The 20,865-nt window shown below is 36.1% G+C and overlaps 1 protein-coding gene across 1 annotated transcript in view; it reads right to left on the bottom strand.

Moving 5' to 3' along the window:
* The window catches only part of ALDH1A2 (aldehyde dehydrogenase 1 family member A2), a 104,797-nt gene that overhangs the window by 76,240 nt on the left and 7,692 nt on the right, over positions 1 to 20,865 (bottom strand). The window contains 2 exon segments of the mRNA XM_053717523.1: positions 2,158 to 2,298; positions 3,850 to 3,954. Coding sequence (XP_053573498.1) covers positions 2,158 to 2,298; positions 3,850 to 3,954 — 246 coding nt within the window.

The raw sequence follows: 20,865 nt of genomic DNA on the forward strand, positions 1-20,865 counted from the left end.
TACAAGATTATATCCCAATGAAACAGATAGAATAATGGTCAAATGAACAAGGCTAAACTTTTTATGACAATAAGTAAACAATGTGCACCGCTAGATTCTCAGGTGCAACCCTTTCATATAGGCCTTTTGCCAGCTGTCCCTTCATAAAACTTGCAATCTTATACAGTATTTGCCATTAGTTATGCCGAGCTGTGTCTTTCTAAACATCTGATCTCTCTATAGCTCCTAGACAACTTTATAATAATTTGCTGGCTTTTTCTGAATCATTAAAACATTTTATTATGTTAGAGGTGAGTACTACTCACACAAAACTGCCTAGTATTATTTGTGGCCAGAACCACACTCCCTGGCATCCATATTTTTTTTCCCCAAAAACTTATTTCAGTCTTTTGCCCTTTAAAATAATCTACAAAAAAGTAGCATGGAACTCCCTCTACCAAATGTGCAGAAAAACTACACTCTGCTGCCTCATAAGGGGCCCATGTTGGAAAACTCTTAGTTACAGCACAACTTTATTTTCCTACAGCCCCTTAGATTTTAAGCTATTTTACTAGGTATACAGATAATGACTCAATAAGTAATATTTTGGATAAGCAAGGCAGCATAGTATATGGTTTATTCCCCCCACAGTGCTTTCTCTGTCCCCAGAGCAAAAAAGGACCTTGCTAACCCAATCCCCACTGTGTCCATATGGATGTGTAGAAATGTGCTATAGTGGTTTGTACATTATGAATAGTTAGTCTACACACTTTTTTTCCTGCTAGACTACAAAACACTGAAATATAAACAGTTTCAATGTTACTAAAACACCAATTTATTACTCCAACCTTTTAGAATGCAGTGACAATTGCTCGATTTATACTTTGCTTATAAAGAGAACCACAACAGGCTCTAGGGTCTGTGTGATAGATGAAGGCAGATTTTGAAGCTGAAGGAGGGTTCATGAGAAAAATGCAAGGTGCTAATCCCACTGTAAAAATACTCCTTTTATTGGGTGAAACTAAGCCAGCTGTTTTACTTCAATATTGCTACCAACTATATTTATTGAAACTTCTGCATTAATAAGATAATTTTTGAACATTCATACACAAGTTTACTGAACTAATATGTATGCTAAGAACCTATAACAACAGCTATTTAATAAGTGTTGTCACCACTACAACACACTACAAAAAGTTAAAAAAGGTAATTTGTTTACATTATCACAATGTTGTACAAAACTGTAATGAAACACTACTTCAGTGCTTTTACAAGGGGGCAACCCTAGACTTTATTAAGCTAAATGATGAACAAAATATACAAAACTCCCTGGAGTGAATCATGTGATACAAGCAAGAACACCTGCTGAATACAGAAGTGTGATGTCAAATAAGGCATCTAATACTCAGATATGCAGAAACAAAGGTAAGATAAACTGTGGTAATGCATATTAAATACATCCAATCATTACATATCTGCATGTAAAACAGAATTGTGTGATGTACCAAACAGGTTTAGCAATACTATATTTACCTTTTTTAAATAAACCAATATTTGCATTGTATTGTAGGTATTCCTATATTCATAATTCCTAGTTCTACCAAGTTCTATTTGCAGAAGTCAACCACACGGTAATTTTGGCAGTCATGCAATACATGCTTTGCTGACATTTAAACATCTGAAACAGACCAAAACATCTGCAAAATTCATTATGTGCACTAAGCCCTTTCTAAAAACATGAAAGATTTAATAACTGAATGAAAATCCAGCAACATCACTAAAGTAGTTACTGTTACAAGTATATATATTTTTAGTTGTATGGTACATCCAGTGTAAACATCACTACACACACCACACACAGTGTGTGTGTGTATATGATATATATATATATATATATATTCTAAAAGTAAGTCAGTACTAAAACAACTACAGTACTAAGACATGCACATCTAGTAAATAGGATCCCCCGGTTCTTTGTGTAACTGCTAGCAAACTGTTTTGACACAAACAGCTTCTCCAATATACAGAAGACAATTATAAAACATTTGTACAGTATTGTTTGCCAAGAGTGTACACATGGCTGATGTCCAGTTTAAATATTTACACTACAAATTTAATGGCATGTCATAAAGCTGATAAACCTCCTGATTGTGTTATGGCTAATCATGTGCTACTTACAGCTAGAATTGCTCTCTCTCGCTCAACCAGATCAGCTAATTTATCCAGGAGTCGTCCCCTTTCTGAAGCATCCATTCTTCTCCAGACTGAGCCCAGAGAGAATGCCAGACGGGCAGATTGCACAGCTTTATCAACATCAGCCTATATTGAAGAAATAAAATTAGAACAAAAGTTTTTAAAAATACTCTAGAGAAGAGAACTTCCTAATCATATAGTAAAAAAAAAAATATGCATTTGTTATTTTGCAGTACTTGGAACCAGATGACACCACCATTAGTGGTAACGAAAGTAAAGGATTCTTTTAGTTCCATTCACATTGACAGCTATAGAATGAAGAGTCAGTAACAATGCTCATTAGTACATATTTCAGGTTTTAACTTGAATATAGTAAAGGGGAAACTAGACGTGGACTCACCCTTGCACACATGTGACCGAGGCCCACAGAAGACTGAAATGTTCGTCTGGGGTTTGTTGTTTCTCTTGTTCAGAGAGAATTGCCTGGTATTTTGGGGCTGGACTGTCATTGGGCAGGGTCACACTGATCCTGCTACAGGATATTTTTTCTCTGTGAAGGGGCATGCAAGTGTCTAAAAGAGTATGCACCCCAAGTGGTAACTGAAACATAACATGCATGGAGGTTATTCTAGCTTTTGTTCTCTCTCAGCTGAGTGCGTCTCTCTTTTCTTATTAAACTAAAAATAGTGTGTGTGCGCAATAGCGCTACTTCCCCCATAGAAGTCAATGGAGCAAAAAAAGTGGGAAAAAAAAACCCCACCCTACTTGTGTGCAAACACGATCATTATTTCATGTAGTGCCTATCGCACTTGAAAATATGTGAATTTCACACATTCACCATGTTCTTTCACATAGCATAATATGTTCTATTTATTCATGAAATACTTATACATATATCTGATGTACAATATCTCTCTCACTCTCTATGCATATATACATAATTATATATAGGAATATCTATTTATAAATACTTGGAACATATTCCCCTATGTGCAGAACGTTGGAATGTGAAATATTACAGTATACAGTATAGTATCTATAAAACTTTATAAAAATGCTTTTACACACACACACCATATATATATATATACTTATATATATACCCACACACACACACACACATATATACTATGCTATATTTATATATATCATATATATAATATTTATATATATATATATACACACACACATAATATACATACATATGTATTTTGTGTATATATATCTATGAGCACTTAACTTTTTGTGCAGTTTTTTTTTTATAATTATGAGTATAACTGTACTTAGTAATGTATTTTTAGATGTAATTTTTTTTTTGTTTTGCAAAACATTTACCTAGAGCTCTGAGGACGCTTTAATCATTCTAGCACAAATAGTGATTGTGTTCAAGCATTCACTTTTAACTTGTAATACGAGCAGTAAACCCGACATGCGCAAACTGCAGTGATAAACCCTTTTTTGCTTGCTCGTAACAACTTGTAACCTGCCCCAAAGTGAAGATGTTCCTTAATATCTGGACCATTCAACACAACTCCTGCAGAAGTATTGTCATTTTCAAACCACTGGAAAGCTGTTCACTACACTAGTCATGATTTTGTGTTCAAATCAGTTCAGCAATCTTTTTTTCTAGAAGCCACATACATTGAAGAACCAGTGTGTTACATTTTCAGTAATTACCTTTTCAGCTTCCTGGACTTCGCAAATTTGCTCTCCTGTTGAAGGATTATATACTGGGAAAACTTTTCCACTCTCTGAATTTTGCCACTCATTGTTTATAAAAATCTGAAAGAATTACAGAAAAAACAAGAATGATTAAGTAAACCTACTTGGTGTGTAAGGGATTATGATACAAATAAAAGATATTACATTTTGTTAGAGCATTTCAGATGAAGATGTGACTGGAGCTTATGTACAGATGTGTGCTCCTAACTCGCTCATCGGCACCTATCTTTATCTGAAAGGGAAAAATTTCAACCATGATTGTCTTTAACCCCTTTCAAAAGAGTTTTGTTTTTTTTCTCAAAGACAAAATTAAACATTCATGGTTCAAATAGAGCATTACATTTAAAGGGACATTATACACTAGATTTTTCTTTGCATAAAGGTTTTGTAGATAATCATTTATATATCCTATACAGCTTTTTTTTTTGTGTTGATTTTCAGACTCATAACCAAGCCCCAAAGTTTTGAAGTATACTGATGTATACCTACTCCAGCTTGCTCTAGTTTGTGTAAAGAGTCTTTTCATATGTAGAGGAAGGGGGGGGTGAAGACTGTCTGCTTTTTTGCTATAGAACCACTTTCGGTGGGTGTTCCAGCTAGCCTTTTTCAACAGAGCTAAATTTTGAGCTTCTAATTAAGTTTTTAAAAGGTTTTAGAATTGATTTTTTAGATCAGTATCTGTGCATATTCTTCTTTATAGTAGTGTCTATTACATGCAGTTATATGAAAATTGGTGTATACTGTCCCTTTAAGGAGTAGTGGTCTTATGACTGCTGCTTCTTAACTTCTGTTTCAAGTGGACTTGAAACAATTGGGCTCCGAAGCAGCATCCGCTGCTAAATAAATGGACCCTCATGCAGTTAAATGAAAGTTGGTGTATACTGTCCCTTTAAAGAGACTTTTCAATTGATTTATATTTTCAAGTTCTTTGTTTTCTTTGTATCCTTTGTTAAAATCCATACTTAGCTAGGCTCATGTGCAGGAATGCCCTACTAGTGATTGGTGGCTACACACATATCTCTTGTCATTGGCTCACTAGATGTGTTTAGCTCCAGAGAACTTGTACACTACTGTGACCTAGCTGACTTCAGCCACATGTTTAACCCATATACAGTACATATGGCCTTATCCCCTCTCTTCTAGAGCAAGGATGCGTGGTCTCATCCAGAATTAGGTCCCTTCTCATAGCTTTAGCCACTCTTAGCAAAACTGTTAAAATCTACACAGCACAGTCAAACAAAGCAGTTAAAAGACATTGTGTGGCTGTACATTTTGCACTATGAGGTAGAAAAGAACTAGGTACTTAGTGAGGGGTTTTCAGGTGTATATTATATACACCTATCTCTCTCTCTATATCTCTCTATATATAACCACATATTAAATAACTAATATTTTATCTAAATCCAGCGAGTGCAGTCCTTGATTGAAGAAAAGAAAAAGAAAAAAACACTAGAAAAGTAAATATTTACTCATGACTAAAATGCATAAAACTAATTTGCAGTTATTTATGTATTTATTTGCCCTACATATAAGAAAGAGGCTGTTAAAATGGGATACAAATTAGTGTTTGGGGTTAAAGAAAAAAAAAAGCAAAAAAAAAAAACATTTGTGTTTCTCAGGTTTGGGAAATCTAGTCCTAGTACAGCTGTGGAGGTTGTTCCTATCAGCCAATGAGCAAAGCCTAGATATGGAACATACTTTCACTAATGGTTTTCAAGCCTGTTTAAGCAGCTGTTAAAGGCAAGGAATTTATAAATATCTATAAATTGCTGTATTTTTATATGCATGACAGACAAATGTACAATGTACCTTTAATAATTTAGTCTTCAATTTGTTTGTTTTAACAAAGCAAAAAAACAAACTATTCCAAAACCAGATGATTAATACAATTTAAAGTGAGTTTATAACTATTTACTCAAACGTGTAAAAAAAATCTTCTTCTAATGTTCTGGAATAGTTTCAAGTATTGAAAATCACCAGCTGCTGGGTTTACAAGCAAAGCCTTACACTTAAATAACTCATTTTTGAAAGTTTTAAGTGTTCTGTGTCAGGTAGTACCAGTCTGCAGATATCCATCCAACCAAACCCAAATTCTTCTGCAATACATTTGCATTCACTGGGGGCTTTTTACAACTCCTCCAGCAATACTGACTCTGACGGCTGCTGATTAAATGTATATACCCTGTGCATTTAATCTGACTTTCATTATGGTCACTTCATAAAAATGCCATGTAGTGGACAAGTGATGACACATTGCAAGAAAACACAAAGTATCCCAGCAAAGCTTAAATTAGTCCCCCCCCCCCCCCCCCCCCCATTCCCTCCCTCTGCTCTAAGTTTCTAATTTATAGTGACTGTTGTAACGATAGTCAGTAAATCAGAGAAACTATGTGGCATTAAAAGATCCTATCTGGAGAGTGCACATAACCAGCACTGAAAACTACATGATGAAGAGTAGGTTCCTTAGAAAAGCAAAACTTGTTTCCATGTAAATCATCCTACAAATTGCCCAGCACCCAAGAGAGCTCATTGTTCAAATTCAATAATAAAGGCTACTTACAATTGCTATTCTCCTAGATTCAACGTTAATTAAAGACTGACTTAACAATAAATCAGTCCTGGGGTTTTATAGCCTAATTCAGCATTAAGTATATATATTTAAAAAAAAAACAAAAAAAAAACAAAGTAATTGATTAACTACATCAGGTCTTCAAGAGGTGGTAAGGTTATTTGCTTTTGGAGTCTACTTGTGTGTAAATCTACTTTATGATGTTATTAACGCTTTCCCTTGTGTAGGAGTACAAAGAAAAGACAGTGTGCTATAATTGATCCCTTTGCAAGACTAATATTGTAGTTAAATATAAGTATCTCTACACACTTGTCACAAAAGCAAAAAATTTCCTTTAAGTACAAATAAAGTTGTTGTTTTTTTAAATAAAACACTCCAGAGAGAGAGAGAGAGAGAATTACCCCATCCCATTTGTGTGGCTGTTAAAGAAAAAAGCATTGTGTAATCAGGAAAATAGAATCATGGTGATTAATAAAAGTGTACATTTTTTTACAAAGAGAAAACACTTTCCAGTTACATACAATTTATGACTAGAAAAAAAAAGTTATATTCCGGATTACACGTTGTAATTTTAAACTGTCAAATGCACGTGCATTAGAAACATTTGGGGACAGACAATATTCTAGAACTACAGATAGACAGGTGGTGAAAATGTAAGATCTCATTTCCTTTTGTGAAAACTGCAAAATGATGCACTAGAACGACTATTATTTACATCCATAATTTAATATTGCTGTGGGATACCATCATTTATTTGCAGCTTCCCCAGGTGCATAGCTCCTGCTAGCTTCCAGTATACAAACAGGCTTGACACTAAATTCCTGTGGGATTGAAGTTTTCTCCCCACAGATTTCATACACAATGTTTTCATACTCAAGCTGCTAAACATTCTCTCTCTTTTCCAGTACAGGAAGCAGCCTTTAACATCCAAGTTATAATGACATCCCACAGGAAAATATTCTGGATGAACATTGAATCAATAGGAATCAGAATTACAAGATTGTTATATCCTTTCTATCTCTTGGTTGTACTACTTGTTACTTATAAAGTTCTTCTCAAATAGTGCAAATACCACAAAAAGTGATGTGATATAAAACAAAGCAAATTTAAGAATACAGCTACAGGAAAGTTAAAGCTTAAAAATGCCCTATGCACAAGTTTGGAAAGAAGTCACAGCTGTTTGGCACTTAGCAACCTAAAGTACACTAACTTAAAAAAAAATAGAAAATCTACAGAATTGCACATTGCAAATAAACTATTTAGAAAGGAATTTAAGCAAAATCCATCAGATTTTGGGCACCTGCATGAAAGTCTGGACAGGAAATTTCATATCTACCATCAGATGAACTTCATTTCCTTTCTTTTTTTCCCCTCCTTTTGTGGCAATGGGCTTATTCTACTGAGGACATATAACAGGAATGAAAAAATCCCTTAATCATATAATTAGGCTGTTTTTATTGTGACATATTTTGGCAGCTTTATATGGTAAAGTCCAACCACAATATTCAATAAATAACAATTAGAAAATGCATCTCTCCCTCACAACCCTCAAACCCAGCCCTCCTGTCCAAACTTTATATTAAAGGGACAGGAAACCCCTACATTTTCTTTCATGATTTGGATAGAACATACAATTTTTAAACAACTTTAAAATTTACTTCCATTATGAAAATTTGCTTTGTTCTCTTGGTATCCTGTGCTGAAGGAACTGCACTGCACTACTGTCAGCAAGATGAACACATCTATTTAGCCAATCACAAAAGACAAAATTTGTGCAGGCACCAATTAGCAGCAGCTCCCACTAGTGTAGGATATGTGCATATTCTTATCAACAAGGGATACCAAGGGAATAAAGCACACTTGGAAATAGAAGTAAATCTAAAAGTGTCTTAAAATTACATGCTCTATCTGAATCATGCAAGTTTAACAACACTCTGCTATGTTTTCTCCTGTAACAGAGGAAAAAGTCTTCATGCTCTATATTCTGCTCATCTCACAACCTGTCCACTTGACCCTATTCATTGACAACTTCTTCATATTCCTTTAGTGTCAGTGTTGTGCAAATAACAATTCATGGGCCCCTATTTAACAAAGGTCTTGCGGACCTGATCCGACAGTGTAGATCAGGTCCGCAAGACCTCGCTGAATGCGGAGAGCAATACGCTCTCCGTATTCAGCATTGCACCAGCAACTCACAAGAGCTGCTGGTGCAACGCCGCCCCCTGCAGACTTGCGACCAATCGGCCGCCAGCAGGGAGATGTCAATCAACCCGATCGTACTCGATCGGGTTGATTTCCGGCGTTGTCTGTCCGCCTGCTCAGAGCGGGCGGACAGGTTATGGATCAGCAGTCTTTGTGACCGCTGCTTCATAACTGCTGTTTCTGGCGAGTCTTCAGACTCGCCAGAAACACGGGCCGTCAAGCTCCATACGGAGCTTGATAGATAGGCCCCATGGCCTTTCAGAAATATGTTCATTCGGCAATATTCAGCCTTTACAATGTACCTGTGGAATTACTAGAACTATATCAGTGTCCATTCACTCAAAATAAAAGTGACACCATCTAATCACAGCCAAGGCGTATTACTGACATCTTCAGAGACATCTAAAACCAAATAAAATGAACATCAGGATAGAGCCTGTAACTCAGCTACTTGGTTGGCTAATGTAACAGTCAAAATAAATTACTGCCTTCATTGTGAGATACTTGAGGGATGCTTGCCTTGCCATAATGGCTCAGAAGTAGAAATTATAGCTCACTTGACTAGGAAATAAATCCCATAAAGACAAATGCTTAGTCATCAAGCCATCAGATGAAAGGACTCTAAAGACAGATGAAAGAACAGGACTTTGAATTAGATGGCCTGCAAAAAAAGGTAGCATCCATGGTTTGTTAACAGCCAGTCTTGGCCAATAGGGTTAAAAAACAAACAAAAAAAAAACAAAAACAAAACAAAAAACAAACACACACACACACAAGCGGAATGTAAAAACAAGTCAATCTTATTTTTTGATGAAGTCATCAATTGGACATGTTATGTTAGAACCTGAGAGTTATGCTTTAAAGGGATAGTAAACATAAAAAAATGTCATTGTTTATAAAAAAAAAACAAAAAAAAAACATAATCCCTTTATTTACCATTCCCCAGTTTTGCATAACCAACATTGTTTTAGAAATATACTTTTTACCTCTGCAATTACCTTGTATCTAAGTTGCTGCTGACTGCCTCCTTATCTCAGGCAGACTTGCATTTCAGGCAATAAGTGCCGACTCTTAAATAAATCCATGTGCGTGAGCACAATGTTATTTATATTAAATACATGAACCTAACGCCCTCAAGCTGTGAAAAGCTGTCAAATGCATTTAGATAAGAGGCGGCCCTTCAAGGGCTTAAAAATTAGCATATGAGCCTACCTCAGTTAATTTTCAAATAAGAATACGAAGAGAACAAAGCACATTTGATGATAAAAGTAAATTAGAAAGTAGTTTAAAATCACATGCCCTATCTGAATCATGAAAGTTTAATTTGGACTTTACTATTCTTTTAAAGCCATCAGATTACAAGGGTGCTGGGTCAGATGAGGAAATATTGATAATTTAGAAACAAAGAATTTGACGTTAGATAAGAACCAAAAAGGACCATCAAGTATACCCATATTACATGTTACTTTTTTCTTAGGATATTCTTATGCATGTCCCAGGCATTTTTTTAATTCCTTTACAGTCTGTGTTTACCACCTCAATTTGAAGATGAATCCACCACCCTTTCCGTGCTTCCTCACATTTCTCCTGAATCTAATACCCTCTTATTTAAGAGTGTCACCCCTTCTTTGGCGTTTGTTTTTTTGTGGGAAATGCTTTCAGCTTCCACTTTATTAAGTCCCTTCATATATTTGAAAGTTTATATCATGTCGCCTCTTTCCCTTCTCCCCTCTAAACTATACATATTTACTTCACAGAGAGTCTTTCTTTGTACATTTTATATTTTAGACCAATGTACCATTTTAGTAGCCCTCTTTTGGACAGCTTCTAGGTTATTTTTATCTTTCAGTCTCCAGAACTGAACACAGTATTCCAGATGTGGCCCAACTAGTAATCTGTAAAGTGGCATAAGAGCCTTGCTATTTCTGCTACCAATACCTCTCCCAATGCAACCGAAAATTCGACTAGCCTTACCGGTTGCACTGTTTCATTGAGTACCAAATTTTAAATCATCTGAAATAATCATTCCCAAGTCCCCTTTCTCTTTAGTTACAGTCAGTAATGTACCATTGAGACTATAATTGGCCTTTGGGTTTTTGAATCCTATATCTATAATTTTGCTCTTGGCAATAATAAATTTCAGATCCCATTTATTTGCCCAGTCCCACTGGAACATCAACTCTGTTACAATTTTTTGTATCATCAGTAAACAAACAAACCATCCCCTGAAGACCACTTCCAATATGAGTTATGAACATGTTAAACAAAACAAGCCCAAGAAATGACCCTTGGGGAACACCATTAGTAACTGACCCCTCATTTGAATGTAATCCATTAATTGAAACTCAATGCCTTATATCCTAAAGCCAGCACTTAATCTTAGCATCTACTCCAATGCATTACATTTTGTGAGCAATTTTGTTATGTGGTACAGTGTCAAATGTGCAACATCTACTGCTCCTCCCTGTTCTAGTCATTTAGTTACATTTAAAAAGACACAAAATATACAGCATGCTGAAATAGCCTATGTAGAAATTTCTGGTTCACAGCTGATGAACAGCAGTGCTATTCTAAAGACGTATATCTTCAATTGTAGAAAACATCTGGCTTCCTGCACTAGAGAAGGGACATAGAGCAGGATTCGGCAAGTCTGAATATACATCCCTCTCATTTTGTTTGAGTTTGCCAAGGCGCACCGGTGCACTTAAAAAAGGGTTACATTTGCTAGTTTTAGTCGCATTTCCTAGAGTCCGCCTTAGCATTACGCCCAGTTACCAATTAATCATTTTTTTTGCGCCTTAGTGAATGCAAAATTTCTCCTACAAATACGCATTTTATAGTTCTCCATAGGTACTGTGGGGAACAGCATTAGAAATTATTATGTCTTTGAGCTTGTGTCATGTATTCATCTTTTTCTTATGGAGTACTTTCTGATTCTTGCAGGTCTATCTTTGGCTAGATACATATATAGAATGCAAACTTGCCCCACAAAGAACAAAAATTGTATTAACAATTTGAATGTGTTAAATAGGGTTATTATGATAACACAATTAAAGTAAAAATATATTGTGTAACACACCAACATTAATGCGCAAATTTGCCATGTAAAACGCAAATGTAATAGATTACTTGAAGAGGGCAAAAAAATACTACCTAAAAAACAAAACAAAAAAACACATGGGTTTGAAAAGATAAAATCAGGAGAACTTCATCATAATCCACCTAGCTCACCTTCTTAACAGTGCAAATTAATACGTGCAATTTTCTGATGAAGATGTGCATACATTTAAAGGCGAGCTGCAGAGAACTCAGAGGAGAATACAAAAGGAGAGTTCTTTCAGCCCTTGATCTAGCCCTCAGAGTGCTTCCCTTCTAACACAAGACTGTTCATTACCTCTCCAATACAACTTGCAGTATTCTACAGGCTCTTAACTGCAGTGAAGCAAATAAACCACCTTTTTAAAAAAAAAAAAAAAAAAGGGACAGTCTACTCTAGAATTTTTATTTTAAAAAATATAGATAATCCCTTTAATACCAATTCCCCAGTTTTGCATAACCAACACTGTTATATTAATATACATTTGCGATTACCTTGTATCTAAGCCTCTGCAGACTGCCCACTTATTTCAGTTCTTATGACAGACTTGCATTTTAGCCAATTAGTGCTGACTCCTAGGTTACTCTGTGTGTGAGCACAATGTTATCTATATGTCACACATGAACTAATGCCCTCTAGCTGTGAAAACACTGTGAAATGCATTCATATAAGAGGCAGCCTTCAAGGTCTTAGAAAATTTGCATATGAGCCTTCCTAGGTTTAACTTTCAACTAAGAGTACCAAGAGAACAAAGCAAATTTTAAGATAAAAGTAAATTGTAAAGTTTTTTAAATTGCATGCCCTATCATGAAAGCTTAATTTTCACTTGACGGTCCCTTTAACCCCTTACCAACCAAGGACGTGTCACGCACGTCCTACAAAAAGTGTCAGTTAAGAACCAAGGACGTGCCTGACATGTCCTCTGGGGTTTGAAGTGGTGGAAGTGATCGTGATTGCTTCCAGCCACTTTCAAGATATTACAGTGATGCCTCGATATTGAGGCATCACTGCAATACCCTTTTTTACCCACCGATGCAATGGCCCTCTCTGTTTCAGCCAGCAATGGTTCCAATCGGTGGGTGGGAATCATAGCTGGAAGGTGGGTGGGCGGCCCATTGCTTACCAGTTCCTGTGTCCCTCAATTGTGCGGGAGCGTGCTAGGGGGCGGGGGCATGCACACTACATTGACATTTAATCAAATATATGGGAAGGAGGGAGAGGGAGGGGGAATAAAATGTTGAAAGGAAAAGGGATATTGGAGGGGGAGGAGGTAGGGAATTGAGGGGGGGCAGCTACACTACAGAAAAATTATTTGTTTAGATAAAAAATAATTCAGCAAACTGGGTACTGGCAGACAGCGGCATATAGGTAGAGGGGGGAGGGCAGTGAGGTTAGGGGCTAAGGGGGGGATCCAACATTGCAGAATAAATATAAAAAAGAAAAAGAAAAGCCTTTTACTGATCGGGGGGGGGGGGGTCAGGGGATGGGATGTGTCAGGTGGGAGGCTGATCTCTACACTAAAGCTAAAATGAACCCTGCAAACTCTCTAATTAACCCCTTTAGATCACGGCTTCATAACTTCTGTTTCCGGCGAGCCTGAAGGCTTGCCGGAAACACGGGGCATCAAGCTCCATACAGAGCTTGATAAATATGCCCCTTATGACCAGCCTATCCCAAGTGACCAAGTTAAAATACCTGGGCATAATTATATCTCAGAATCCGAGAGATAGGAGACTAATTATGACTATACCCCATTTTAAATTAGGTAGAACAAGAATTTAAAAGTTGAGTTAATTTCCCCACTTGATTAAAATGTGTAGGCTACCAAAAATTAAAAAAATATATTTAATGTAAATATTACATTGCATATTTCTAGCAAAAGATCACAGAAAATTGATGCATTAATAAAATATTGCATTAACTTTCCTATTACATTCTACAGACAAGGAAATGGGGTTGTCACATCCACAATAGAGGATTTTTTTAAATTTGTTTTTGGTTTGGAGTAAAATACATGAGTCATGGGGTTAAATTACAATTTATTAATTTTTACCTTTTAGGGGTAACCCACTATTCCTTTAGTCCTGTCTTTAAATTGGGGGAAGCCAAGTATATTAAAAGGACATAAGTAAAAATATGAAAACAAAAACAAAAAAGGTGGTAGATCAATATCCTAAATGCTAATATAACATGAGAAGTTATAGTGGCAGCAGTTACTTATATTATCTTTAATGGCCATCTCACACTATATTTGTACACAATGCTTGCGCTGTTATTGTTATGGTAGCTCTGTAGCCAGGGACTACACTTCTTTGCATGCGGTAGGGTAATAGACATGTCTGGTAGGTGTGGTCCACTGTGCACGCCTTTATGCCAGTCTATGATTGGACTTATTGTGAGAGCAGAGGTGAGCAGCTTGTGAGGAGTCTATGAGCAGCAATGCGCTGCTGGGAGCTAACTGCTGATTGGTGGCTGCACATATGTGCCTCTTGTCATCGACTTAGCAGATGATTTCAAATAGCTGCCAATAGTGCTTTGTGGCTCCTTCAACAAAAGATACCAAGAGAATTAAGCACATTTGATAATAGAAGTAAATTGGAAGGTTGTTTAAAGGGATAGAAAGGTCAAACATCTAATATGCATGGGTGCATTTCATTTTGAGATAGAAGTATATTACAAAAAGGCTTCTAATAGCAAAAATGGTTATAGTAAATGTTATTACTGGTTTTCAGTGGCATATGCACATATCCTGTGCACCAGTATTAAAAAAAAAAAAACACTCTCTCAAGAAAGTCAGCAGTGGCTTGTATGACACAAATTACATCAAAGCAATAAACAGCACGACACGTTCTCTGAGCAGGAAAGGCCCTCACAGGATTTGTGCGTATGATGCTGAAAAAAAACAAACACTTTAAAATTGTCTGAATCATGAAAGAAAAACAATTGAGGTTTTATGTTTCTATTACCTGGTGTGTGTGCACGTGCCTGGGAGGGTGGGGTGGGGGGGTCTTTATTGCAAATTATATGCCTCCTTGCATCTCTGTTTTCTTCATCATGTGTGTGCTGATGAAGATGTAGGAGACAGAATAGTAATAGAAGATAATAGTCTGTATTGCATCTATTAATTAAATCATTGTTTACAGACTTTATTTTTATTATTATCATCATCTTTATCTGGTTCTCTCATTGAAAAAAAATCCTTCAAAATGAATGATTACCCCTGAAACAGACTGTTCTCTTTATTTTGATAAAGGACAACATTTTACAACACATAAGAAGAGGGGGGGGGGAAATCCCTAAAACGTAGTATATACGTATAGGAGGGCAGTGCCTATATAGATATAATAAGAGAAAAGAGAAGAAAACAAACACTATTGCGGCACACTAATGCTATAAGCGGGTAATATGTCCAGTCTAAATAGCCGAAGAGGATTGGAGGACCGGATTAGATACTTAAAACTTAACTTTTACTATGGTTATTCTATAAAAAAGGGTGAAAAAAAAACAATCATTTAAAAACCAACTAAAAAAAACATAAGATTAACTGCTCCCTGAGTGTCACACCATATACTATAAGGTCCCAAGACCGGCTTGATAATTACAGATACATATCACAGGACATAAGGATGGTAATTCCTAAGCAAGTAGCTTGAAAAGACACAATTAAAAAGGTATCAGCAAAAATGGCTGATATAAATTACCATGAAAATCTAAATAGTGCTTAATGGAATTCCACCTTTATAGAAAGGACACTGAGCCTACAAAGGTGTATTACAATGTAAGGAATAGACAGTGTGGTGATTGATATGACATGTGTAGAGAAATAAAGCTATTGGTCCTCCAGTTGAAGGTTGTGTTCAAGTTCTGTTTGATAAAACATGGGTACTATAGGTACAAACTGTAGCTCATATATCAAATACCTTTAGTCAAACTATCAGTCTGTTAGTATCAGAGTCAAAAGTGACTGGAGTTATACCTCTTAATACCGTATTACATTACTAGCCAGAATAGATAAACTATTAGTATCACAGCCAAAGGGGCTGTATAATACTTATTGATACTTTTTAATCAAGATATCAGTATCACAGCTGAAAATTGCTGAAGTTATACCTTATAATACCGCATTAATTAATATTGCAGCCAAGGCGGCTGAATGCCACTAAATATTGCAGCCAAAACGGCTGGATAATACCTAATACCGTTACTGTGGCTACCTATTATTTTACAACCAAAGTAGGCAAAGTGGAGAAAAAGATCAATTTTAAAATCCGGAACCGCGTACATATTACAGCAGTTAGGAGAGAGAATGCTATCAATAGGACATAAAAGCAGGGAGCAGTGGGAACGCCTGACGCACATTTCGCAACTGCTTTATCAAAGGCACCGGTCCTTAACCAAAACCACTCCTTTATACCGGCAGAAGCCAATCATATTTAGGAAACACTTCTCATCACGGAGCGTCACTATCCGAGAGATGTCCCTAGCGAGGTAAAATATTGAAGACGATTGGTCAGGGTGATGGGGTGTTGGCACCAATCCTATTAACTGATTCAACACACGCCTATTTTCTGAGCATCCAATCAGAGCATACATTGCTCTGACAGGAGGCGTGTCATGATAACACTTGTAATGGAGGTCCTAATATAGCTGTCATTGTTTAACTAATAATCCGTACTTGACGGTATGTCAAAAAAAGAGCAAAAATGGCTCTGTGTATGTACCGTGATCTACTGCTTTATTCACAACTTACCTCAGATCTAATGTAGTCATATATGATGCCACCCCTCCTGAGTTATGAAAGCACTCACCATATATCTACCAAAAACAGTATCTACACCTACACAGAAACTGTTCAGATAAAGAAACGTTTAAACAACAAGTCAATTTCATGAAAGAGACACTCAAACAGAGGCAATACCCTAATGAAACGGGCATATCACAGGGTACTTCATACCTCTAGAACTGATTTATTAAAACCGAAGGAAAAAACGGGCCCCAGATACCTGCATCAGATCATTGGTACTTTCAACAACGGCAATCAGGAAATTACCAAGATCCTTAACAAACATCTCTACATCCTACATACAGATGAAGGTATTGACGAGCAGTGTTTCCCAAATATGATTGGTTTCTGCTGGTATAAAGGAGTGGTTTTTGTTAATGACTGGTGCCTTTGATAAAGCAGTTGCGTCAGGCGTTCCCACTGCTCCCTGCTTATATGTCCTACTGGTACCGTTCTCTCTCCCAACCCCTGTAATATGTACGCTGTTCCGGCTTATTAAATTGATCCGTTTCTCCACTTTGCCTACGTTGGTTGTAAAATAAGAGGTAGCCACAGTAACAGTAATCATAGGTATTATCCAGCCGTTTTGGCTGCAATATTTAGTGGCATTCAGTTGCCTTGGCTGCGATATTAATTAATGCGGTATTAAAAAAGGTACAACTTCAGCCATTTTTGTCTGTGATACGATATCTTGATGAAAAAGTATTAAGTAGTATTTTTTGACTGTGATACTAACAGACTGATAGTTTGACTAAAGGTATTTGATATATAAGCTATGGTTGATACCTATAGTACCCATGTTTTTCCAAACAGGATTTGAACACAACCTTCAACTGGAGGACCAATAGCTGTATTCCTCTACACCTGCATATCAATCACCACACTGTATCCCTTTCATTGTAATAAAGTTTATACCTTTCTCTACATACCCTCCCCCCCTCACCTTTGTAGGCTCAGTGTCCTTTCTATAAAGGTGGAATTCCATTAAGCACTATTTAGATTTTCATGGTAATTTATATCAGCCATTTTTGCTGATACCATTTTAATTGTGTATTTTCAAGCTACTTGCTTAGGAATTACCATCCTTATATCCTATGATATGTATCTGTAATTATAAAGCCGGTCTTGGGACCTTATAGTATATGGTGTGACACTCAGGGAGCAGTCAGTCAATCTTATATGGTTTTTTTAGTTGTTTTTTAAATGTTTGTGTTTTTTCACCCTTTTTTATAGAACAACAATAGTAAAAGTTAAGTTTTAAATATCTAATCTGGTCCTCCAATCCTCTTCGGCTATTTAGATTGGACAAATTACCCGCTTATAGCATTAGTGTGCCACAATAGTGTTTCTTTTCTTCCCTTTTCTCTTATTTTACAACACATGTATGTTTCCTGACTTTTCCACAGAACTAAAAACTAATTTGCACATAGCAGCACACAAGACAAGAGGAGGTCCAGTGTTTGTTTTCATAGCCACAGGGGATAAACATTTGAAAAACAAGCATCTAATACAAACATTTTGGCATGCATTCTTGTGAATTAGAAAGACCATGTGATGAATTTAGTTAAAATAAATCTTTATAATGTAGAAAATAGTTAAAAAAAAAAAAAAAAAAATCCTGCTTATAAAAATAAAAGGTTTCATATAATGTGAGTGCATTTCATACTCTGCATTTTAAGGCAAAGGTACAATAATTTTGCCTGGTAAAAAAATATTGCATGTAGCATATCTCAACATTTTTATTATAATACCCAATACCAGAAGGTGTAATCTTGTCAGCCTTTGCTCAAGATCAGGGCATTAATGGGCAGAAATAAGGACATAAAGGAAAAGATGGACAGTGATACAGTGTTATACTGTGACCATCCTTCAAAATGAGTGGTTGTGGGCACTGTTAAATAAAATAAATAAAAAAGGGGGAACCTACAATCTTGAGCTAAAGTAAAGGAAACAGGACTACACTTTTAACCTATTTAACTAATCGAGGTCAACTCCTAAGACGATCAAATCTTTACTTAGCATTATACACCCAGGATTTACAAAGTCTGGTATTCTTTGCTTTGACCAGCTTATACAGAATACCAGTAGATCACCTAGGTATTGTGCCACATAGGAGAAAGCATGCTTGTTGGTTGCCATATAAAAGAATATCTCCCAGAACACAGCAAGAATAGTTAAATCAGTGTGATTTCTATGGTGTCAGCTAATTAGAGGATAATGAACAGGCTGACAGATTTACATCAAGGGCAATGAGCGTATTTTAGAGGCTTCAGCTTAGCTTCAAGTGGAAGATTCTTAGAATAGCTGTTACACATAGCTACTGAGTTTTAATTTCAATATCTGAGGCAATTGAAAACAGACTGCACCAATGATTTATAAAAATTGTGCACCACATGCTAAAGGCCACTCTGTTTGAATGATTCACTTGGCCTAACCTGCACGGCCACTTAAAAAACTAATTTCCATAGTAGTTTTGACATTGGTTTCAGTGAGATGAAAATATTACACTATTCTGGAGCATTGGTTACAAAGCTTTGTCACCTAGATTATATAAAACAAATAATTTTGAGTATAAAAAACAACCCCGTCCCAAAAAAAAAAAAAAAAAAAAAAAAAAAAAAAAAAAAAGAAGAAGTGGGATGATTAAAAAAGCAGCATTAATAATGTTAAGAAAAATACATGGTTAATTAATCAATTTTTCCATTCTTTACATATTATGGATGCAGATGTTAACATGCTCCTTTAAACAATGATATTCTACAAAATGAATTAGGTTTACAATAAATAGCTCACAGAAACACAAAAAGGTCTAGCTGTGCACATCACAAGATGGATGATGTAGTTCTAAACCATCAGAGTCTGGCTGGCACCTTCACAAAATAAAGTTTCATCGAAAAGTATAAATAACTTGGCTACAGGGGGAAGACATGCTTGTCAATGAAGGGACAGCATCTATGTGCATGAATCGCATATCTGTTGTGCCTACATAAATATGATACAGTAACTGGCAGAGATCAGTGCTATATAACACACACATTATATATATATATATATATATATATATATATATATATATATATATATATATATATATATATATATATAATGCACTCGCCCTTTTCTTTTCTTCACTACTATCAATACTTTGGAAGCACCCTGGGTGGATGAAATGTTAACCGTGAGTGCTGGCCTGATGTATGTATAAACACAGAAGGGAACTGCACTCTCATACCGGACCGGGTACACATCCCATGACCCTGCAACATGCTCAGCCCTGGGTGCCATTGGCACTCACAGGAAGCTGTGCTGTCCCCAGAGCCACAAGCAGTTAACCCCAGACAGGTCTGGGTGCAAGAACTATAGGGAAAATTACAAAACAAATTAATACAACACACAGAGAAAACCCAGCACTCACTTACAAGCTCTCAGCTAAAATTTAAAAGCAAAAATGGAAAGGTTACTCGCCGCATCTGGCCAAATGGGACAAGCTCAGGTACCACGTCAAGGTCCTTTCCAATACCTGAGACCCTAAAACAGCCACACAATGCAAGCTGGGACAATTTTTGGGAAAATGATCCAAAACTATCCATGATTTATGTTTTTTAATTAAAGTACTGGGAGATCCATACTAGGGCATTATACATGGTTAAGACGCCAGATTGTATAGACTGTAATTTCCTATTGCAGAATGAGCGAGTGCCTGGGATAAGCTTAAAGCTATCCTGCAACCTTGTTTACACTTTTAGGAAATTTTGGACAGACATTTTGGGCCTATGGTTCTTATCTGCTGTCTAAATCTATGTTTCTATGAGATTCTCTTCTCTTTAAAATATATGATTCAAGGTCATGTAAGTCTTGAATGTAAATTCTTTGTCCTTTGTTTTTGGTAAGAAGATCCTTGTAAGACTTAACTATGTTCTCTGAAGTGTCAGGGAAACATGAATTGTAATAGCTTTTATTATCCTGTGTTTTTATTACAGTATCATATTATTATTTACTCATTTCAAATGAATGTTCTGATCTATTTACACTATAAATAAGTTCTACTTTTTATGTTAAACAAAATATGCATGTTTAAAAAAAATTGACCAAAGAATATTTAGGTTTTATTGAAGGCCCCCAATGAAATATCTCCAGAGTGGTACCAATTGGTATCAAAACATTGCAGTAGTTAAAAGCCAATAATGTGAAAAGGTCTAAAATATAGGAAATTATACAGACTACATAGACTATGTATAGACTATTCCTGCTCACATACTTTTTTGAATATGGAAGATATTACAGCAACAATAACTACAGAGATGTGGGATTATAAACAGC

Source organism: Bombina bombina, chromosome 6 (genome assembly GCF_027579735.1).
Source record: "Bombina bombina isolate aBomBom1 chromosome 6, aBomBom1.pri, whole genome shotgun sequence".
NCBI lineage: Eukaryota > Metazoa > Chordata > Amphibia > Anura > Bombinatoridae > Bombina > Bombina bombina.